Consider the following 25,305-nt stretch of genomic DNA (forward strand, 5'->3'; position numbering starts at 1 on the left):
CAGCTGCAGCTATAGACACATAGCAGGTCAACCTTCACCTTCAACTTACGTTATTAACTCAAACGTTTCGTGTGCATTCCCAGAAAGACAGCCAGAGGCGGTAGATCACACAGCCTACGACAGCGAGCCTTCAAACTAAAGCTGCGGTTGCTGCCTCGGAGGTCACATCTCACCCAAACTGGTGGTTTGATGTAGCGCTGCCTCTGTGCCTCCCCCCCCTACCCCCCACCCAGAGCCACATCAGTGACAAGGGGTCATGTTCCCCGCTGAACATCTGGACTGATGCTGAACTCTGCAGCCGCTCTGCAGAAGGGGCCAATGGGGACCCGGTAATGAGAACCACAGATCTGTGCGTCTTCTCCAGCGCCCTGTTCTTTTATGAGCCTTGACACGAGGACAAGTTGTAAAGAAATCTACACGCATGTGGCCTTTTCCCGTCCCCTCAGATACCAAACCACGGCAAGCTGACGAGGGGTCAACGGACGCCTTGAGGAGAATGTCACCCGTCTCACCGCTCAGATCGTGCACTGTGCCCTGGCACTGATCCGGTCCTGCATGGATCTTGAGATGAAAAAAAAAAAAAAGGGTTCAAACTGCAGAACAAGCTAATTTTCTTTGGCTTGAACTTCCTGACAGCTAAACACTGAAGACAAATCACAAAGAGACTATTTGGCATGTGTTCAGCCTGGTCTGGAGTTGTTTAGCCATTCAAATTTCAATGGTGCATTCATTTTCACATTTAATCATATCAATCACTATTTATATATTCTATGCTGAGAGGACTCCTCACTGTGAGAGAAGGCACGCGGTGAGGCAGGAAATGTCCAGCGTGAGCACTTCCTGTCTGATAATACAGCCTTCTTCACGGAGTTAAGCAATTCTTCGACAACCAATTGGGTTTGAAAATGCCTGAGAGATTACATTAGGGCTGACCCAGACTGACCTCCGAATCTGACTACACAACTATCCACAAACGATGCACAAAAACATGCACACCCTTGTATATTTTCCCGCAATGTGAGGCTACAAACAGCTATTTATAATATCCCAGGACTAACCCGCTGCTTAGAATCACATGAGCATCCAGAAAGTGAATGAGCCAACACGTCGTCTTTAACCATGTCCCATTTCAGAAAGGACAGACAACGATGGTTAAACATGACAGCAGTAAAATAAAACACAAAAAGCCTTTGTAAACAGTGCTATAAAAACACACATGTGTGTTCTGTGACAGTGAGAAGGCCTTGGATAAGTTATAATCAAATTATTCCCCGATCCTAAACCAATCACAGGGAAACATGCAATGAGAATGCAAACAGTGTGTCAAATCCTACATTTAATCTAGATTAATTGACAGCCGTACGATATAACATTACAGCATAAATGTGAGCTATGACAATTACAACAAAAGTGGAAGCCGGCAGTCAATGATTAACTTTTACTCTGGTCAATGTGTATTGTGAACGACTTCTTTATAGTGTTAGAAAATAGTACGAGACAGTTGAGCACAAGATAAAATAATCCTTTTTTAGTCCCACGGAAACACACATTTGCAATTTGAATATTTAGTCAGCTGCAGCTACAGTTGTTTAGTTAATTCAAAAAAGTGTGGAAGCATTGTGTAATCTCAAATTCTTGTCCTTTTTTGGTCAGTATGAAGGCGGGATACCTACGAACCGTACCTCAATAATACATTCCATGACTGCAGTTTACTGCTATGTGTGTATTTTGGCATCACTCAGTATCCCAGGACCCAAACTGCTAACTGGTTATTACAGCGTTGCCACTAAAGGTCACTCGAGGTGCCACTTATACAAATGGAACCATGGACAGTGTTATTCATGTGGCACACAGACAGTGTAATTTACAATCACAGAAATAAATTAAAATAACTCCCAAAGTACAAGTTCCCACAGCAACATTACAAAGATACAAAACCAGAGAAAATTGCAAAAATATGCAATAAGGCCTGTAAATTCACCACTGAGTGGGAAAGCACATTATAAGTGAATATTTACTGTAAATTACAAATACATTCACTAAACTTTTTGCGTATTATTTCTTATTATGGCACCAATTTCTCAATATATTCTACTATTTTATAATTAAAACAATGCTAAATTGCGGAGTGTAGCAGCCTGACAATAAGAAAAAAGCTTTAAAAAAAGAAAAGCAATTAAGCAAAACAGCTGACGTAAAAGCCAAACTGAGTTTTATTAGGACACATTTATCCCAGCTATGGAACGAGAAACCTATATATCTAATGGTGTATACATATACAACTCGTAGTATTGCAATAAATAATACAAACATGTGTTAATATAGTTGTTATAACAAAGTAATGTCTGTAGGAATATGAATCCGGAACCATTGCCTTGAACTCTTATTTCTACAGGAATATTTTTAAATGTAATTCTCGTTAGGGAGTGAGCTGAACAGCATTTACAGTCTATCCTCACTCCTGCGCGAGCTGAAGACTTCTTGATGCCATGTCTTATTGCAGCACCGCTGACTGTCCCCTCCTTGGTAGACCGGACCAGCTCATATTCGAGATGGGATTCATAAACCCGCTCTTTATTTTTATCAGAAAGGACTGAAGAGACACACGCTACATTTTCCGTATTGCAGTCCTGTCTGGTCCCCCTCGAATGAACTCCCCACCCATCTCAATCAGCTCTCAAGCTGTCATTCATAAAGTTGGGTAGACGCATGGGCAAATAACGAACGCCTGCACGACCAAAATGTTTTGGCACGGTTACCGACAAGCAAAGCTTTTTGTATTTCGCGTAAATTTCAGTTTGTTTTTTGTTTCACTCTTTTACAGTGTTTGTAAAAAAAGAAGACCTACTTGCACCCGGGAAACAGTCCGTTAACCTTCTGAAACAGCTTGTTGAAGACGGACCATCTTCCATGTCGGATTGTGAGCGCAGGAGGAGAGAGGAGCCACGGAGGAAAGTGCGCCTCTGCAGCTGCAACTTGGCGCGTCTCAGCAAAAACCAAAACTATTCCAGTACGCGTTAGTCTGATGGTGTCCTCAATGCTTCAGGCTGTGCACGATTTTTGGAAGGGCAAGAAGAGCAGTGTGCTGCCCCCCCTCCACCAGCGCTATGACCCAGCACCGCTGGCCGAGGTGTAGCTACAGTCGGCCCGCCTCCTCGGCGTGGTGGCTCCGCTGTGGATGTGCAGCAGCAGACTGGGGGAGCGGAGACGACGACGCATAGACACAGAGGGACGGGAGTAAATAAGACACGCACGCGCGCACACACACACACACGCACGCACACGCATGCACAGAGAGGGAAAGACGGGTGCGCGCCAGTGTCAAGTCAGCTACAAATATCTAGCACAACTTCCGCTTTAGTTTTCAAAGTAAAAGCCAAAGCACTGCATGATGATTGTGTGTAGGGTGTCCTGTCAGGAATACTGCAATGAACGTAATGACATTTTGTCAAGAATTTAAGTAGGTCAGCCAATCATTTTCAGGAATTTCTTTTAAACGTGCAGTTGTATTGCCTATGGCTAAATTAGCCTTTAAAATACATTGATTTAAGATATTTGGCTTACTGGAAACATTCACAAATGCCATGACAGAGCGCTTAAAAATGTGAGTCATTGCCTAAAAAACACCGATGTTCAAAGATTCATTCATTAAGCTTTTTTTTTTCTACACATCTAACGGTTATTTTGAAGGGTGACTCGTCGTCGTTTCCGGTATTTTAGTATATTTGACGCGTCTGAGAAGCGCACAATTGACGCTGCCGAACTGCTGTTCCCGTTTTCTGAATGTGGCTGCGTAAAGGGGCCGAGCCATATAACCCCAGTGCTCTCCAGAGACACGCTGCTGTTTCCTGATCCACAGCTCAGTGGTCAAGGAGGAGACGCCAAGCTCCACATTTACAGCATGGCAGGACACATTTAATGGAGCGTCAACTTTTGCATACGAGGATTGAAAAAGGTCCAGCCCAGTGTTTAAGCATTTTGCTGTCGCTATTTACCAAGGCACTGAATTCCTTCCAGGTGCCGACCCTGACCCCTGACCTCCTCCGCAGATAGAGAGAGGTAAAAACAGGGATCAATCTGCAGAGTTATATTATTGGGTACTTCCAAGCCAAATGTTATGAATGGCTTGTGTTCAATGAGCATTCAGAACAGTCCCTCTTATACAGCAGTCAAAAAGTGATTTTTCTGTAAAACAATATATTAATATATTTAATAAACGTTTGAAAACACATTCACTATGGTGCAGCATTAGGAAAGCATGTACAAACAATGTGTGTGAGAGTGAGCGAGCAAGCAGGGGCAGTCTAAAGTTTAGACTCTAAACACTGATCACACCGAGGTCTAATTTGTGTATCTATCCATTTCAGATTTCCCATAACGTTCTTTTGTCTCAAGATTTGTCTTTCTGCCTTTTTCTGGGTCACTGTTGATATTTTAGTTCCTGACTTGAAGTTTCTGCAGAGACTTACATTTACCAAAGGAATGCATTCAATTGATTTCTTTCACTAGGCGTACATTTACATAAATTACAATTGTAAATATTGCCTTGAATTTGCCCAATGAAATAAATCAATGTAGTCCATTCCTTTAGCAAAAGCAGTGCAGAAAGCTTGAATGCAAAAACATCACATCTGCAGTGCAACTAAATATTTGGACTACAGTTATAATCCTATACTAATAATATCCAATCCCATAATAAAGATAATGATCAAAGAAAAACCTAATTAACCTCAAATTGAGGTCAAGTAGATGATCTGCACTGACTGAAGACAATCTGGAGGAAAAAAAACAATAGAAGCTATATACACAGATAAATAAGAATGCTGAACAATGGTTTGGATTATACAAAGTTAGGATTAGACTGTGGCAAGACTGTGATAGAATTACCCCAATGCAAGTTTTCTTTTTGTCATTGTCAGATTCAAGTCTGAGTCAGAGGATTTCCTGTACCACTTTAGCTGTCTCTGATGTCTTTAAGACCACACTTAGTTCCTGTTAACTGTACAGTTATTGCCTTGAAGCTAACCAAGCAATGCATCACCACCGATCTTTATATTTCCGCTATTAATATCCATGTAGAAAAGAGAAACATAATTCATTTACAGAGCAGAACAATCCTGCTGCAGAACTAATTTTGTGCCGTGAACAGCTAAAACTACACATCATTTACAGCATACATGAAGATCTTAGATCAATACATCACTTCACATCAACACGGGGTATGATTCCTGTTTTAATCTGTAACAAAATATAAAATCTGTATAGTTGACGTGAGGATCCCACATCAAGTTCCTAATGAAATGAGCTCCCTATCCCTGCAACCTTTGTAGATGTGTGCTCGTGTTATCAGTGCTCACACTGCACATCAACAGCTCTGAGTCGGCAACATGATACAGCATACAGCGTGCCAGACTCCCTCACGGCCGCAGCATATACTGATCATATCGGGGGGGAGAGAGAGAGAGAGAGAGAGAGAGAGAGAGAGAGAGAGAGAGAGAGAGAGAGAGAGAGAGAGAGCTGTGGCGGGTTGCGTCAGCATGCGTGCTATCAATCACTGGCATTCCTACGCTTTCAAGCAGCTGGTCCATTCAGAGGTATAACATAATGGATTCTCTCCAATTTCAGCCTGATGAGAAAAGCTCTTAAAATGAGGGATGCATCTTACGGTGACACATCAGTTTATTTCACCAGTACGATGCTGCCCTTTGATTATTTGAACTGTAATAGTAATGCAATAAAGCATGCATCTGTTCGTTTGAAATACGAATCTAATAACATTTTCTAACGCCCAGGAATTCGGGAGGTTGAGCTGAAGGGAAAGCCAAATAAATTCAGCCATTCAGGTGAAATAGAACCATTAGCATGCAGCATATTGTTCGCCTTTTATTTGAGGATAGATACTTTAGATTTTGATCTGAAAATTCACATACATATTCATGACTTTTATTCTATTAACATTAATAGTATTTTTCTCTGGATTATGAAACTAATGACAATAAATAAAGGAGATTGTTAGATTGTTACAAATGTCAAATGTAACACACACACAAAAAGAGAAGCTCTGAGTCGAAGAAGCTCAGAGAGCTCTGTTAGCTCCCTCGGGGCTCACCTCAGTGCGTCCTCCCTGCACTTCAAGTAGCTTATGCACGGGAATTTAGATCGAAGAAAATTGCTTCAAAACATTCCCAGCACTGGAAGTTTATGAGCTTATGTGGGACAGTTATGACTGAAGAACTTATAGGGAAATGCGGTAGATCACAAGGGATGCCACAACTCTGTTTGTGACCCACCAGTGAACCCTTCTGATCCACGGCTCCACGAAGAGGCAGAGCAACCGCTGTAAAGTTTGAAAGATTATTACATAACAGGAAGTGAACTGACCAGCGTGACCTGCCAAACCAAAATTACAATTTAGCCCAATTGGCATGAAATATAAATTGCACTAAAGTAATGGTTTTATCTACACAGACAGCTGTATTTTTGCCCTTGCAAATAGTGGCATAAAATGGTAGATTCTGTTTTAAGACACATAAGTCTCATGTTGGAAAATGATACAGATGCAACAGAATGACCCCAGCAAAGTTTGAGCGGTCATTTGTTTCCTGTACTATTTTAAGTACGAGTACAAAGCAAACAGCATTTTGTAAGGGACACATTGTTGGTTGCTAGGGAGCTGCCTGGCATCTCTGGCGGGGAAGTGACCCTGACATTTTAAGATTTTGATTCATATACTGTATATCCAATTACTGTTCATTTTAAAAATTTAAAAATTGTGGTAATAATGCAGTCACAGTAGCACATTCAGTTGTATAGTCTCTCCATTGACAGTAACACAATTTAGTATGTTACTCCTGCATTAAAAGTTAAAAGTCCTGCATTGTTACCCAAGTAAAAGTTTGTGTTATTATCCAAAAGTATGTAAAATATCAAAAGCTTTATTATTATTATTCATGCATTAAAGTAACTATTTACTGTTTTAGTTGCTTAAAGTTGAGCTAATTTTTGAGATTTATAAAAGGGCTCAGTGCTGCTTTCTGTCAACGGACAAACAGATATCAGCACTCTGCACACAGCAGAGAACACATGCACATACAAACACACAGGATGGAACAATACGTCCTTTACATGATATATTGTTGTGGTTTTTTAGAAAGTTCCTGCATATTATACCTAGATCATTTTCTTCCTCATTTTCTCGATGAGAGCATATCGTTTTCTCCAACCAACAGTCCAATCGCCAAAACTATTCAGTTTTAGACGAGGAAAAGCAGTGTAATCCTCAAATTTGAGAAGCTGGAACCATTTCAGGTCTAATTTACTGTTGGGTAATTTCATATATACCAGTCATCACATTTTATAAGCTCATCACAAAGTTATACAATATTTCCCTCTGACATGTACTTGAGCAGAAGTAGATTACCATACATTTGTATTTATGCATTGTACTTGATTAAATGTACTTTGTAACAGTCCACTAATGGTCCTTGTTGGATGTGCTTCATTAAGGATAATGTAAAAAATCATATATTTACAGAAGAGCATCGATCATAGGCAGACATATGGATTTTGCGGCTAAACTAAGCAACCACAGACCCAAAAAAACCTCAAAATGTCCGCCAGGGCTCTCTCCGGGTTGATCTGTATCAATTTGGAAAGGCAGTGCGCACTCTTATCTCCGACAACATTATCCTGCCATCAAATCCCATATTTTTCTGTGAATCATACGAGTTAAAGTGAAATTTATGGAAATAAAAAAGGCGACGATGAAAGAAGGTGAAATCTCATGTGTCTTAATGTGTGTGTCACGTGCAGAAGGTTCCTATAGCTGTTGGTGAAAACGCAGCTTTACTGTCGTCCGCTGGGGGATCAACAGCTGACTGAAGAGAGAAGTGGTCGGCAGCCGTGCTTAAACTGTTCCCCCCTCTCGGCTGTTTTTAGCTAACATCCTCCTGATGACTATACGGCCTCAGTCTCCCTACATAAGAGCTGCACATCTTCAGACGTGTGTGTGCTTGTTCACATACAGCCTTACCCCCCTACCCCCACATTACAGACCTCATCCACTTAAGCACATTTCTGATTCAAAGCACTGTACACGCTTTTTGCACTCTGCACACGCACGCACGCACGCACGCACACGCACACGCACACGCACACACACACGCCCCAGATGTAAGTGAAACATTTACAGATCACATGCAAGCACACACCAACATGAACACAGACAGGAGCATAGTTACATTCACGTAGGCACGAACACACACACATCACACACATCACACATCACATGCGGCAGGCACACACCACAGAGACTTCCAGTCCCCTCCCCCAGCTGAATAGTCTGTTCTGACAATCCACAGGACAGCCGGAGCATTGACGTCAGAGGCAGGCCCATGAAAATACAGGGTCCCTGGGGGGCTGAGGGAGTTATGCACATCTTCACAGCTTGGCCCGCAACTAGCTCAACAACAAATGAGCATATATCTTATTTGTTGAAAAATGAAAATCATTAAAAAAAAAAAAGGAGTTCCACATTTACACAAAGCCTGGCATGCACACATTTGCATGCGACTGCAATGCGGCTCATCTGAAATGTGACGTCAATGGACGTCATTGCACTGTGATCCATTAGGACAAATGTGAGATAGGTGCATAATTTAGGTTAATGGAAACACAAATCACCGCACATCATTGCCTGCCCTCTGTCGTCTTAATAATTGCCATTTTGAATAACTGCTGTCAGATTGTCGTATATTAGACGTTCCCAGAGGGAAGGTTTGTTGCTCCCTCAAATGTCCTCACAGTCCCAGGAGAGAAGATGACATCTTGTTTACCGCTCAATGTTCTGAACATCTTTCTGTTTTTTTGTTCTTCTTCTAAGACATCATTAGGACTTCAGAGCCATTAATCTCATTGTTCTCCTTCTCGCACCTTTTCCGAGATTGACTCCGTCACATTATATCACATAGTTTATGTATTTTTGTCTGTAACTACATACAGTATGTGTTACTGTGGTCTTCGACATGTTAAAATAAAAATGCTTATGTCTAATTTAATCTTGGTCTGCATAGATAGAAAGCCGTATAGATTATTTAAGGCAATGTTAGTGATTCAGAAGAGGGTCACTACATTAAAGGTGCATGTATCTTTAGGTGTGTGTTTAACATGGGACGGATATCCATTTTATATTGTTACATTTTGAATAAAGTCATAAATAAAAGTGCACAAATTAGTTAATGTTGCAAAACACACTGAGGTCATCCATTGAACATACTTAGTTACAGGTTTTATACTGTAAATCTGCATCTTTTATTTCATTTTTATTTTTTATTCCAAAGTAAATACATTTTGCACATGAGATAATCCAAAAATTCTAAAATGTTCTCACTGCATCACCACTCTGATTAATAAAATACAATTGGCCCTATAATGGTTGCAGCAACTAACCAATTGAATTATATAAAAAATGATCCGCATGGTCATCACATCACTGACATAAAATACATCATATCAAACAATAATAACCAACAAACATAAACACCAGACATAACTCATGCTGAATTGTATATGTGCGTGAAATATGGTAAACAGAAAAAGTGCATCTCGTCTTACTTCACTTATTCGCACTTGTCAAATCTATCTAGTGCTCACTATTTTTATATTGCCAGTGCTCTTAAGTAATTCTGTCATTAGCTTGTCGCTGCTGTTTGCAACAAAATGGCAACCAAGACCAAAAGGGAGAATACAAGAAGGCACGAATGCAATAGAGGAGAAGCTTTTATCTGCATTACACAAGCTTATTCTTCACTCAGCCGGCCTGGGGTGCATTATATGAATTGATGTGGTGTCCCCACAATGCAACAAAGTCTTGGCTTTCAAATACAGCCACCCACTTCAGTTGAAATTGGTGACAATGCCTGGTCAATGGGATATAGTGGGTCCACTGTGAATGTACAAGAGGAGAGAGGACGGTAAGTAGAGCAACTAAAGGTTGGTCTCAGTTGACATTACCTGTGTTTCTTATGGCCTTTTAAAGTGGTACAATTGTTGGGTTGAACCAGATTGATTTTATGTTAAACCAGATGATACTTGGAATGTTGCTCTTGCCCAACAAAATCTTTGTTTCCTCCTTTCCTCCTTGTTGCAATTTATTCAAATCTGGATCCAAGCTCTCAATGAGATCCAAATGTACACGTTAAACACTCAGGCATTTACAAGTGATGCTCAACCTCTTTACAGTGCTGCAGAAATTGGCCAAAATAACCCATTCTGTAGTGGCTGCTTTGAGTTTGGTAGGTGGCAGGAGTCCATCTGAGCTTGGTACATGGGCATCTTCTCAGTGGACATGTAGGCCTGAGCACACAGTTTGTGGCCTGTTACTTGTACTGACTCAGCTGTATCTTGGAGGACTTCCTTCCACATGGTGACGGGAAATTAGGAGTCCAGTGCAATAGAACCGTTAAAAACAGGATGATTATTTTGTCAGCATTGTCTCATCGGTGAAAGCACTGTGTAGATTATACAGCATTTTGTGTCCCCAAGTGACCAAGGGTAAGTGTCCACTAAAAAAACCTTTGCTCTTCAGTTGCCTGCATGTCCAGAAGAGGTGTAGCACTGGCTTGTCAACAGGAAACAGGCTGATCTGGTAAAAGTTGCCTTTTATGGACTCCCCTGACAGTAACAGCATGTTCAGGGAACCTGAGGAGGATGACGGGCCTAACTTTCATTTGGAGTGGAGCTGATTCAAATGACTGATCATAATTAAAACACAGTCGTGTTCCCTCCATTATGATGCGTTTTGTGATATAGGATTATGCTGTCTGCTCCGTTTCCTCTGCAGATATCTTAGATGCCTGTGTTGCTCTAACAGCACAGGCTACTTGGAAGCCTGAAGACTGGCTTTCAGGGTCACCAGAATGACAGAACTGGATACTCTCCATCTCTACCTGCCAATGGTGCTCCAGAGTTTAAGCACAAGGAATGATGAAACTGCGTGACTGGATAATCCAACCCAATTTGGTGCAGGCCATGTAGAGTAAATACCAGAGTCTAATTCAGGCTAGACACTTCATTAGACTCCCTTCTAGAGAAAGATTGTTAAACCAATCTTTCTGAAAGGCTATACTGTATTGAGATATTCAGTTTGAAGTCAAGTGTGACAATTATCTGGTCAATTCATAGTCAAACGCCAAAAACTGATAATAATTCGGTCAAGACCAAGCAAAAAACGACAGCAGCAATATCTCATTTGCAAAATGACCACATGCCTACATCCCACTTAACTCGGTTTAAAAGGACCACAATGCTGCATCAAGTATTTAAGCACAAGTCCGGTAGAGTCGACACTCAATATAATCTCTAGTAAATGAATCTGGTCAATGATGGTGAATCATCACTGCTCTAGCAACTCTTACCGGTTTGGTCTACCGGCGGAGCTTCAGGGCTCTTCAAGCATGTCCTTGACAGCAGGCCTTTAAATGAAGGTCAAAGGTCAGTGCAAACTGTAGCACCCCTGGAGGCTGATGCATATATCACTGCAGCCTGAACAAGGTCACTTTAGTCCGTAAAAAAACAAACATCCAAACATTAGCAATGTATAGGTTCGTAAGGTAACACTCGATGTGCAGCAAAACTGACCCTGACCACAAAATGAAGCGTTTGTAGCATCAGAGCACTCCCACAGCATCAGACACGCTGTTGGCAGACATCGTGGACCACTGTGGCTAAATGGTATCATGCTAAATGGCTTGTACAGTATTAAAGTACAAATATTTAGACCTAAACTTGCTATGACCTTTTCATTTACAGCTAAGGGGTTTCTTATTATTATTATTAGGGAGAGACTGATTCAAAATGTAAAATGTGTTTTTCAGTTTTCCTTCCCAAATTCCCTTTGAGATTAGATTATATGCCTTTAATTTATCGAATTTTCTTTTATTTGTAAATTTGCCAACATAATTACTGTAAATGAGACCAAGAGGGATAGATTTGATGTGTTTGTTTTCCCTGGCCAAATGAAAAGAGGCAGTCCCAAAGAAAATATAAATTATCTTTCTCCAATAGTCTGTTTATTTAAAGCTTGTTCACTACATGATTGCGTTTGACAAAAATACGCTTTGAAACTACACTGTGCAGTTGGTGGACAAAATATAATGACTGAAACCATGATGGACATATTTCATTGCACATTTTAACAGTTTTAATGCAGCAGTTGACTGAAAAAGTGGCTGCCGTCGTTTGCTCGCGTGCCACATGCTGACAAATCTAATGTGACCATATAACACCTCTACAGCTCTCAGTGGCTCACCGTGATTTAGAGCTCGCACTGCACAATTAAATTCAAAAGGAAAGAGGATTAGAAATCAAAGACATGTTGATAAGGTTTCCATCAATGCATGAGAGAATACGAAGAAAAAGCACGTTCAGAGAGATGCACAACGGACAGGTGGTGCAGATTTGTAATGTGGAGCTGTGTGGAGCGCTGCAGTAGAGGGAACTGCAGAAAGCACATGAATCAAAAAAGAAAAAGAAAAAAACGTTTAAATGGGTGTAAAAAAAACCAAAAAAAAAACGTGATAAAAGAAATGTGCAGGGAGAGGAGGGAGGATGGTGGTGCGTGTATCTGCGTCAGAGCTGCAGCCAATGAAGTCAGAGATGGGGCAGGCTCGAGCAGGAGATGCTGTTAGTGCCACTCACAGCATCCACCTGGGCCTCATGTCCTCTACGTCACACACACACACACACACACACACACACACACACACACACACACACACACACACACACACACACTTCATGTGCATTTAACACATACGGTATATTCTATTAATAATTCTAGGACATTTAAATTAGCGGACCAGCAGTCGTGTATTTTATTCCCTTCAAAAAAAATACAGCGCTGACATTGAAGGACGCTTTTTACATTTTTCTCATAATGCGACAGAGTAACATACATTATTCTAACATCAAGCTGTTCACCATCAAGCTAATGTTTATGTAAAGTAAATGCAACATATGGCAAGATAGCTGACGCAACTGAGACCAGAGTAACCAAATGGCTTTCTTACATCAGTATCAAAGGATGCAACGCTAATCAAGCAACCAGTCCAGAATTAAATTATACGTTCTATTTATGCTATATTGTTGTATAGCATTAAATAGTATTTCTCAGGATTGGCTCTGCAGTGTGCTTAAACATTTACTGATTAATTAGGGATTTTTCTCTTTTTTTTGTGTGTGTGGGGGGGGGGGGGGTAAAAAAAATCCTAAAAAGGTGCAGTTTTGAGAAAATAAACAACCTTATTTCTTTCACAAATTCAGAAATAGATTCATAAAAACAAATAATTGTTTTCTCTCTGATACACACAACATTCACACACACAACCTCGCATGCATCTCTCACATGCATATCCTGGTTATTCTGCTGGCACCACATTTGACCTAGATTATCACATCTGTAATTCTAGCGAATGGTTATGATAATGAGCATGTGGTCATAGGTCTGTGCTGGGAACAGAAAAAAAACAACAGCAAAACAAACAGTGCTCGTTCGCTTTGCTGACGTCACTCAGCCGTGTGAAACGCTTCACTGTGCAATCTTGTAAAACATGCAAAACAGGGTCAAATGTGTCTCCTCGGATGTGCACATGAGAGCGGGCACGTGCGATGACGTGTTGAGCTCACTCATGTATATAAAAACAGACAGACAGCTGCAAATGTTGTCCTATAATAAAATGAGAAAGTCAAAATTGAAATGCTATTGTTTCAGCTTATGGTCCATTTTCTTCATTCAAATGTTGCTTTCCACCGCAGGTCTGCTGACTGGCGTGAGGATTTTTATCAACATAAAAGGTAAAACATTATTCAGATTTAGGTGTTTTTTTTTGTGCCTCTGACACTGTTGGAACAGTGAGAGCAGCAGCTGCAGCTCTGCTGGCGGGAGTTACATCCTATAGGTGATGACACAAGCAGGAGACATGAGCCATGACCTCATCAGCTCCCCATCAAACCAGTGGAGCTAAAGACACTTCTTCAAGTACTTGTGTACAATTTTGAGGTCCTTCACTGGGGGTTTTCCATTTTATGCTACATTACACTTCTGCTCAACAACAGTTTGGTGGAAAATATTGTATTTTCACTCCACTACATTTATTTGAAAACTTTAGTTACTAGTTACTTTGCCGATTTAGATTGTTAAAACTAAATATAATCTATTAATATCTTGTTTAGCTCCCCAGCAGTATTAAAGTTGAAATTGCCCCACCTTTACCAGCTGCAACATTAGTTACACATGCATCACTAATAATAATCTGTATATTATATATAATGAGCCATTCTGCATGATGAGTACTAATACTTGTGCATTTTATCTAATAAGATTTTAAATGCTAGACTTTTACTTATAACAAAGTATATTTAAAAGGAAGGAAGCTTTTTATACTGTGGTATTACTACTTTTACTTAAGTAAAGGATCTGAATACTTCTCACCACTGCATCAAACCGGCTCTCTGCTCCCTCCCTCACGCCCCCCCCCCCCACACACACTCACACAGAGATGAGTTAATACTGGCTTTACAAATGGCAAACACCCTCCCTTGGTGCTATACGATGCTGCCACACGTGTGTTGATCTCTGAGCTGAGAAGCCAACAATGTCCTGGTCAAGTGTAAGCCTTTTAACCACCAAACACACAGATCGGATCATTACTTACAGCTGAGTGATGTCACACAGCCTGTCAGAGTGTGTGACGCTGTACGGTGTGTATACAGTGAGGAGCTGCTGACTGACTTTGATTCTGCTTCTTGTACAAGCATTACACATTAACACACACCAAGAGGAAATTATCTGTAAACACAACAACACAGCTCACAACATTTACAAATGAAATGAAAATATATAAATATATACTTTACATTTTATAATTTTGTACTCACCCTGTTTAATTTACCCACAACCTGCCTGATGAGCCTTTATGTCACCAGGACAAAGAAGAAGAATTATCACCCTATACTGCATTGTTGTACAAAATGTAAAAACATTGTGATGATCATGTAATAATAATGATCAAATGCTTAAATTGTATTTTTGTGTTCAGTTTTATTCAATGTTAACAGAAGCTAGGTGGGAAGAAAAGCACAGTGACTGACGCAAGTATGAAAGTTAATTTGACTATTGTTAATTTGAATGAGTGGACAAACTAATTGTGTGCCTTCGAAAAGAAATGCTTCAAAAAGAGAGAACGAAAGAGAGGTCGGTATTGAGCGAAAAAATAATCTGGGGAGTGGCTGGAGGGACGAGCCCTAGCCAGCTGCCTGCAGCCCTCATCAGAAGCCAAACAAAGTCAGTGTGATCATAGGTATGGGTGCTGACGTACAGGCCTGTCAATCTCTCTGCACAGCGGACATCAGAACAGGCCAAGACGGCCAAGCAACCAGACGCCAGGTCTGCCTTTTTACTGATAACACATGGATACAATCCATTCATGAACTAAACCGCACGCACACACTCTAGCCTTATCTAGCCCTTATACTCGATTTTGAAACTACAGCATTGTTTTTCTGATTTATTGTATTTTAGAATACAAACTTGTAATAAAAAGACTTAACCTTGTTCAGCACTGCTGTCAAAATTAAACTGTAATTAAAAACCAATCACCTCAGTGTACAATGATTGATAAACAATAAGCTGTATTTAGTTCTTTATGCTTGTTGACATAAAAACGGTGCCAGTGAAACCTCTTTTGACATGAAAGGACCATATGAATCTATTTTGTGGAACCTTTTAGCAGTGATTACCAAGTCTGTAAAAAGTAAAAATAATTTGAAAGAAAAGAAATATGTTAATCCAGAGTTACTGGTTGTGTGCTCCATGCTGAATATCTCCGGCACCGCTCCCTCCATTTCACCTCAATACTTTAGCCCCACCTAGTGTCCAACTGTCTGAGGACACTGATGTAGACATCTACCAACTGCGAGGGTAAAGGTCAACATTTAGTATAAATGTACAAATGTAACAAATTGGATGAAATTAAAGACGTTTTGATTCTATCCTTATGATAATCTTTGTGACCTGCAATACACATTACGACCACCAAGTGGTATTCTTGCACAAGTTGAGCTTGTTCCTAACCGTCTGCAGCTACGGCCCTCATAGACTGAAGCTGTGAGCGGCTGCTCAATTCAGAGACGGACATGGATAAGAATATTCACGAAGATGTGTGAGCGTTTGGATGTATGCGAGTTTGCGTGTGGTTTTGTACACTAAGTGCTCTGTGGCGTCATGATGGTGGCGAACAGCCCTGCTTGCACTTTCAACATCGGGGGCACAAAGCCAAGCTAAAGAGACACACATGGTACACCGCTGGAAAGCTTGGACAGTGTATGACGCCGAGCTGTTCCACAGTTTAATCTATGAGGACAAACCAATCCACAGGATCTGGAACTATTCTCTCAACACTCGAATTCAAAGAGAAAGAGACATTCTAACTGGCCACAACCGCACTGGCCTTCTGTCTCATAGGAACAGGGCCTTTTTTTGTTCCTGTAAGCGGAGGCCATTTTGTAATGTTGTTCTTGACCTACTGTCAATAATGTGTGAGCACCATCATTGTTACAATGGAGAAGATGTATGGCAGCTATTTGCTCCAATGGGTCCGTTACAGGAAAACAAAGATGACAGTCAAATTGTTATCCGTCTACCCATAAACTCCCTTTTTTTTAAAATTCCCCATATTTTATTGACCTAGATCAAAAAAGCGATGTATAAAGTTTCAAGATTTTGAGGCAATACTTAAGCTGTTTCATGGAGTTTTTGTTTGTTTTGTTGAAACTTGTATCATGCACAATAAATTGATAAATTATTGTTATAACGTACAATGTTTCACGTTATAACGAGATAAGTTGGTCTTGGCAGAGGTGGACTCTCTGTGATATGTACTCCGGATGTGAACCTGCAGATGGCCTTTTGCAGTAAACTGTTATCACCAATGGCCCAAAACACAGATGCCTTTATGAGTATGAGACATTCTTATTTCTGTACAGACCCACACTTTTTTAAATCTATTCTCTACATTTAATTAGTAAAGCCGTTTAGCTAAGAACAAATACACAAGTTACCTCTTATTTTATTATTTGCAGGATGGCTTTAAAAAAAAAAATCTTAATATTATTGGTGTATTGCTGTGCATAGAGGCAGAGCGTCCAGTCCATATTCTATGTACAATCATTATGAATGAATGCTCGTTACAGCTCTATTATCTCACTTTGCCATTCACCAGGAACGACGAAAAAAACAAAACGATTTCAATTAGCAATGTTTTCAGACATCAAGGTTCATGCCGAGCTTTGCACTGGTATCTTACTATGAAGGAAGATAGCTGGTCATTTGCACAGCTGAAGGCCTGCTGACCAGCTGTGGTGGTGGTTGGTGGCCAGGGGCCTGTAATGGACAGGTCCAGGCTGCACACCGAGAGGCAAGACAAAAAAGCATTGTGGTGGTCCTGATATGAATCTCAATGCCCCCGCTTCTACGCCTCCCCTCCTGGCCTCACCGGGGATATCTGAGCGAACAAAAACGATCTCCATGAGAAAATATGAGCGTGAGCCCTCAGAGGCTGTGAATGGAGCAGCGACAGAAGCAGCACAAATGACCGGTGCTAGTTTTCAGCTTCAGTTCACGATGCACAAATATACCATATCTTTATTATATTTGTCTGCTTTTTGTACCAGCAGCCATTTCGTTTGGACAAACAGTTGTATCACAAAACTGTTCAACACATTTTATTTCATTTTAAGAGGTTTTGTTTAAAGCAATGATTATGCGCGACTGCCTGATGTTTTTTAATTAAGAAGTTCTCCATTCTTCATAAATGAAAAGCCAAGTGTTCTGTTCAAAATCTACATTTGCTACGACAGTGTTCTGTGTACAATGTAGTGCTGCCAACCTGCATCAAAGCATGCAGAATCTTGAGCAGGAGGGGTTCAGTGGGTGTGTACCCCCTAAGTAGTCACAGATGCCAGGCGCAGTCGGGGAAGGAAGCGCACGGCTCTCCTTCCATGTTAGCCAAGGGAAACTCTCATTTGGGCATGGACCCAAAAAGATACAGAGCCAAAGACTGTGATGCAAACAGGTCACGTCTTCAGTGCAAACAAACAAGTCTGTAGGCCAGAGGAAGCCATAATATTGACTGTAATTCTTGCACTGCATCTTTGAGTTTATATTGAAGTCTTAAAGGGTCAATTTACTCAACTTACCAAAAACGTCTATCCAACCATGCAGATGAATGTGCTTTAATTTGTCCAGGTTTCGAGAGTTCTGCCTCCACGCTAATACAATGGAGGTAAACGAAATTCTGTTTGTGGTGCTCACAGCGATGAAAAAAAACTGCAATATCTCTTTCTAGAATAAATGTTTCGAAAGAGAATCCACAGACCTCACTGCTACAGTTTGTATTGAACCTATACTTTCTACCAAAGAACTAGTTCTTATGAAAACTGTTTCTGGAAATACATGCTGCTGATAACATCTCTAGCCTCGGCATTACTACAGGCACATTTCTTTGTAAAGAGGGTGAACAGATCCTTTAAAGTGTCAAACTTTATGATGTTACGTGACACAAAACAAGAGTAAATTCCCAGAGGTTTCAGAGGTAATATGACTGATCTAGTCTTTAAAAATAAATAAAAAGTAAAAGACAAGCTGAGATGAAAGGATGTATACATGTTTAATTAGGGATACATATTTCCCAAATCTAAACATGACAAACGTAGCATTAAACTTCAACAATGTGATGCAAAGGAAACAGCAAACACGTCCAACACACGCACAAGCCGTTTCCATTGCTACAGCACTATTCATGCAGGCAGGCACGACTCTCTGCTTGAAGGTGATGCTGTTCTTGGCCTTCAACTTACAACTCGTGTCATGTGTTTGCCAGCATAATAGCAGCCACACTGCCCATCAAAGCATTTCAAGAGCTGCCTCTTGTAAATGAGGAATGTTTGAATTTGAAAGTAAATGATGTGCTGAACCAATGTTTTCAACTACACAGGGCACAGATCACAGGCACTATAAGTAAAGCATAGGAACAGGACGGGATTCTGTTTATTCTGGCCTTTGTTTACCACCTGATTGATATTTTACACTCAGGCAATGTGATCATCCCAATGACTAGATTAAGACTTTCACAAACAGGGATTCAATTTCAGAGGGGCCTGACATGTAACAACACAGTTTGTTACAGTGTGTGTAGAGACCTTGTTTTGTGTCTGTTGGTAAATGCAGAGAGCAGTAAGTAAGTAAGCAGCAGTGGAAAATAACCGTCTTCTCAATGCAGGATCCACATCAATCAATGAGAGCTTATCAGTGGCGGAGCCAGAGGGATAGTGCATGCCCCCTCTGGTTAACCCCCTACCAGTTGTGACTTGTTACCATGGATTACTGACCAGGCCTACCGATGCCCAATGCCCCTGGACTACAGCCATTGTATGAAGTGCTATTTTTCATTTCTTGGTGAAAAGTCAGTCATACGATTACAAAGAGACACACAATGACCTAAATGAGACACAAACAGTTTTGCATCACTTTCAGTCTGGGTGTCTTTTACATTTTTACTATTTATTGATATTAGAATATTCAAAATTGTTAATCTGGCATTTATTTATCACACTGACTAAACAATGTTACTATTGATCATGTACAGTTTATTTATTACTGTGCTGCTGGTTATTATTTGCATCCACAACTGTTTATTTCTATTTTCTCTGTGCACATAAAAGGGTGTGCTAGCATGCCGGGCCTCTGGGTGCACACAACAGGGACGCCATGATGGTAGATCTGGCTGTGATTATCCCTCAGAACTCACATGCTGCAACACGATAAATCAACCCCACGTTTACAACGGAACTGGAAATAGTGATATAGGTGAACCATCCATACAATGCCGTTTCTGAATCAACAGGTCCTTCTTTGCCTGAGTGATAGTGGCAACAACTCGGATGCCACAGTTGCCTACACTTTCTGCTGTGGCTGACGATGAAAGTCTGTTCTGCAACCAAACCTGACTAAACACAATGTGACTCCACTGAGGATTGATGAGAGATTACAGAAAGTAATCTGCAGCAACACACAAGATTGTTTTCTAGGGATAAAATACTTATTTTAGTGGAGAGGCATTGCATCATGTCTCTGTACAGCCAGGTTTAATACTGTATGGAGTTCAGCAGCTGTAGTGGCTGTGCATCATGAGGGTTTGACCAACTGCTGGTGCCTCTGACTTTGCAGTAAACCTATATTTCCTATAAGAAATGCTCTGTAGTTTCATCAAACAGTCCCTGAAGATATCACATGCCTGCACTCTTGCAACAGGCTCAACGTTCACTCATCTCTGACCATGACTCCTACCTTGGTCGCTGCATCCAGCTGGCGGAGATTCCTCACAGTCCTGGTCGTCAGGACTTTTCCGTTTCTTCGACATTTGCTGCTCCCGATTCGAGTGATGGCTCTATCCACCGCTGAATCGATAGCTGCTGATAATGTGAGACACCTTCAACCGGCAGGATATACAACACAAACAGTCTGGGGGAGGCGAAAAGAGAAACGTGAATAAATCTCAGTCCCATTCATTCAGATCCCTTCTCTGTATGTCCTCTTTTCAGTGTGCTGTGTGCGCAAAGTTACCATGTGGTGGCCAGCCAAGCACCTGGAGACGCAGCGAGGCATGGAGCCGGGTCAGCTCCTGAATCCCGCCGCTATCGGACAAGATGCGACTCCGGGGACAGCCCGGGGCTTGTTTCTCTTGACAAATGAGAACTATTTGCAGATAAAGGTGATTTGTCGATCATGTGCGTCGCGGATTATGCTCGAACCCCGCTCAGATGTTAGTTACGCACTGGAGGCAACTTGTTGATCCGCGTCTTAAGGTGGGTTGCGAGGTTGTGGTTTCCGTCATTTCGTTTCCTGTCTTTTTGAATATCAATTTAGATTTTCAACGTTGTGTGAGGTGTTTATCTTAAATGGTGCTCGGCGACGTCAGACTGCAAGTCTAATCAGGCATAGATGACGCACAGCCGGCACAACGGGAACTCTTGGGTATCTTGCAGAGTATAGGCGAATGTAAACGGAGATTATCTGGAAGTGCATGTTCTGCCCGCTGAAGCACGCCAAAGCGCGTGTCCCTTTGACAGCATTTGAGTTGCGCACTAAGTTGCTGGTAGAAAAGGCTCTCCGGGCAACATCTGTGACGGAGGAGAGGATTCCTCCCCTGTGAAGAAAATGGAGACACTGTACAACAGAAGTGGTGATGTGGGGGGGGGGGGGGGGGGGGGGGGGGGGGGGGGAGCGCGCAGTACAGCAGCCTACCTTTCTTTTTTACAACACCATCAGTCCGGCGGAGAGAAGAACACACTCTATTTGTCTGTGACGATTCTTTCGCAAAACCTCCTAATCCACGTGCCAGAGTAACATAAATCGAACTAACACGCATTGTGTAAGTGTTGGACGAACAGGTTTGCTTTCACGTCAGTGAGCCACAGAGCAAGAATAACGCTGTGATTAATGCAGCTGGAGAGTCGTGGTGTTGCGCGTATAGACTATAATATGGAGGAGGCAGTGACGCAACCGGTCTGGCTTTTACAAATTGCTTGATGGTAGTTTTCCCCTCCGGTAGACTAGAGAAAAAGAAAAAGAATCAGCGCTCCTCCTTTACCAACGCAACAATGGACTGTGCGTGCACTCAAATATCCACTTGGATAAAACTGCACAGACCTTGTCAGATTATCACTGACTTCTACTTTTCACACATTATTTTTCCCTTTCAGGAGACTCACAGATGGGTGCCAGACACCAGTTCAGTAACACTCTTCCTCCTCTCTTAATTTTCTCATATGCTGATTTATTTATGAACACTCGCGGGTCAGGGGATCATATTCCATTCACTACATCTGGTTTAGATTTCCAGAGCAGCGACTATACTGTTTCTCCAAAATGTGTCACTTGGATGTCAGGGCAAATAGTTTTGAAAATAAAAAGCTGGGTGTTGTTTGTTGTTGCGATGTTGGTGGTGTATATACGCACCACCATATGCGCACATTCGCGGCGGGTTTCTTGCAAAGAGCTACAGTTGCATTCATGCCAATGACGCTGGTATTTCGTGGTATTTTCTGAAGGCAACTACGCCTCTCTCTCTCTCTCCCTCTCTCTCTCTCTGGCTCTCCCCCCTCCCATCCCTCATTCACTGCAGCTACTGACGTCAAGACATGCTTGCGTCAATGCTCCCTGCTTTGACAGAGAGCTTTTTTTTTTCATTGGGATCATAATGGGATTATTAGGCTTAGAGAAATACCCTGCCTTCATGGCTTTTTAGATTTTTTGATAGATGTCCCATTATCTTCTCTCGCTTTAAACATTATTCCGTATAAGGACATAATTGGCTCTTAAAGCAAATCACAAGAATTAAATGATTGTTATTATTCTACAATATGCTTTTTACTTCAGTTATTCTATTGATTTTGCAATAGTTTATAACAGCAATTTATAAAAACCTTTAAATAACCGCAGTGCATTTATTTATAAAATAGTGCACAAAAATGAAGAAATGAGTCCCCTTTATTGCTTGCTATTATCTCGTCTGCTGATTGATTTAATATGTATGACGACTCAGTTTAAATATCTCTGTACACAGACAGACGGCCATAGGACACACACAATAGTATAAGCACATGGTGACATGTTAACTATACAGACAGACCATTTCATCCACCAGTGAGATGCAGTTGTGTATTCGATTTAGCGGATTAGATGTCTGTTCCTTCCTGTCAGTCTGTGGTTGCTACTTGTACGTGGGGGAAGGATGTCATGATGTCCGTATACGCTGACCTTGATCTTCTGGGCTGAATGGGCTCTTGTGCCTGTTGACTGGCCTTGTCTCACTTCAGCCATAATGCCTGTCTTTAAGCTTTCTCAAAGCCACTCTGGGTCTTAATAGTCAAACACCTTACACTATACTCTGAACATATTAATGTCGTTGAGTGTTCTCTCTAAGTAACTGTGCGCTGCTGTACGATTCACCTATATGCAGCTTAATTAAGTGCAAATGCAAACAAAAAAAAGGACAAAAAAAAGATGACACCAAAGGTCATGATGCCACAATAAAATATCCTGTTGCACATATAGAGGTGAATGAAATCTTGCATATACACTGAAAGATTTTTTAAGGACATTTTAAAGGACAAATATTGTTCTGTACTTCATAACTCAGACTTCAAACAATACTCAAATTGTCACGCTTACCTTGAGAGCAACACTTTAATAGCATGAATGCTATTTTGCATATGGGGTTCATCCACAGCCAACACATGTTTAGTAGCGAAACATCAGCAAGGTCTGATGAAATACATACAGTAATTTAAATGTATTTCATTTAAGTTTCATTCTTACATCTTACATCAACTGAAGTATGATGCAATCAACAGCTGCTCTGTAGATCCTGCTTCCTGTCATGCAGAAGAAGCTCTGGTGTCTTGTTCCCCTATAGTTGTGAAAACAAACCCAACCCCATGCTCTGCCCCTCCTACCTGCCAATCAAGCTGTTTATTATCAGTATGACAGCATTCTGGTGGGCTTCATTGTTAATACAATTGCGTCTACAAACAGAAAGGAGACTACCTTGTGTGCTGCCAACAATCTGGAGCCGGATTACTTGTAAGTAACTGAGATCATGGAGTCACTTCTCTACAAACTTACTGCACTTGATCATCACCCCTTGAAGATCCACTGTCAGCAACACTATGACACATGAATATCTCCGGTATGCATGATGCCCTTCCTTTGGCAATATGAGTTGTCTGTGGAGACAATACAGCAAATTAGGAATTGCCCACAATGTATAAGTTATTATTTTGTGAATTTCATCCAGTTTACCATAGAAATCTCTATAAGGAGAATACTTGTGAAACAGAAGAATGATGAGTATGGATGTAGTTTATAGGTGGTTAAGCTTAGCATGAGGGCTACGGTTGTGTTTAGTGTCGTCAATTGTAGTGAAGGTGGTCCGATTCTTTTCTTTACTTCTGAAGCTTCTCATTCAATTTTGCAGATGTGGAGGCCCAGATCCAAAGTGGTGGTTGCGGGTGATCCTAAAGGAAAAAGGTTAGTTTTCTTCAGGTGTATCTTGTTAGTTTTTAGTAATCCAGTTAAGTGAGAACTGTTATCTTGCTGACAGCGGTTTTACATAATGTGCAGTCCACCCTCACAGTTAAAGATATGGTCGCAGGATGAAGAAGATGTCATTCCATTTTGAGTTAGAATATGCTATTGGTCAACAATTGTTAGAAGTTACTACAGTTTTTAGTCAAATTATGTTAGATATTCATGTGAAACTATTTTCATTTAGAAGGTTTCAGTTCAATAATGTGGGTCAAACATAAAAAAAACACACACTGTAGTATGTGGCAAGATCATTTTCATGATATGCCAGTTCTGACAAGACGTTATACATTTTCTCACCTAATTAACAAAATGCATGTCTGGGCTCGCACTATGAGGGGATGATGGATCTGTGCCTACTTAATTAAATGTGACAAACCATGCATTATCCAACTTTGCAGTTTGAAGTATAAAGAACTTGTGTTTAACCAAGTGGTTAAACAGAGTATGACATAAGTTGGTCCCTTTCTGAGAAAAATACACTTTCACAACCGTGACCAGATCCAGGAGATGATGATGTGTCACCAATATCTTTTCGGAGATTTCTGCCCTCATGTCAGGGAGATATTAATGGAAACGAGAGGGCTAAAGCTGAGTGTTGATCTCTGGGGTTTCTCAAGCATCCATGGACCATCCATGCAGCCGTCAAACCCCCTCCTTCAGATATACATGGATGTAATTCCTCACCCATGTGTGAAAAATACTCCTTCTCTCCTCACAATAAGGGAGCAGGAGGGTTTGAGTTTTCAAGCTAACATCACAAGATTTAACACTATAAAGAAATTGTAATAACCAATGCTGAAATGACAAATAAAAACACCAAAGAACCCCAATAAAATGTTTCCTTGTCATATTCAAGTATGCATAATATTATGATCATTCAGGATGACAGCAGTATGTTGTTTTGGGAAAATCAAGTTCATTTTAGTTTATGTTGCATTTACTATTGTTTTGTTCTTTTTCAACAGCTGCTGCACCAGTACAGCTCATTTGATCATAAACAGCTGCCTGAATGTTAATCACGAACAGAGACAAAACTAACAAACACGCATAGGAAGGCTATTGGAAGTTTAAGGGATTGGGTTTGTGTGATGTGTTTTGGA

At 41.0% G+C, this 25,305-nt stretch overlaps 1 protein-coding gene across 2 annotated transcripts in view; it reads right to left on the reverse strand.

Moving 5' to 3' along the window:
- The window catches only part of pde10a (phosphodiesterase 10A), a 50,612-nt gene extending 29,319 nt beyond the window's left edge, over nt 1–21,293 (reverse strand). Inside the window, exons 1-2 of one of the 2 annotated variants that reach the window (XM_076077167.1) lie at nt 20,678–21,293; nt 20,402–20,575 (exon numbers count right to left, since the gene is read on the reverse strand). In XM_076077167.1, coding sequence (XP_075933282.1) covers nt 20,402–20,474 — 73 coding nt within the window. In that variant the 5' untranslated portion in view covers nt 20,475–20,575; nt 20,678–21,293. Of the gene's footprint in view, nt 1–2,848; nt 3,155–20,401; nt 20,576–20,677 lie in introns of those variants that run through there. The other variant, XM_076077168.1, reaches the window with a different exon arrangement.
- Between the last annotated feature and the right edge of the window lie 4,012 nt (nt 21,294–25,305).

The sequence above is a fragment of the Anarhichas minor genome, unplaced genomic scaffold (genome assembly GCF_050575085.1).
Source record: "Anarhichas minor isolate MPS153535 unplaced genomic scaffold, ASM5057508v1 ptg000058l, whole genome shotgun sequence".
Lineage (NCBI taxonomy): Eukaryota > Metazoa > Chordata > Actinopteri > Perciformes > Anarhichadidae > Anarhichas > Anarhichas minor.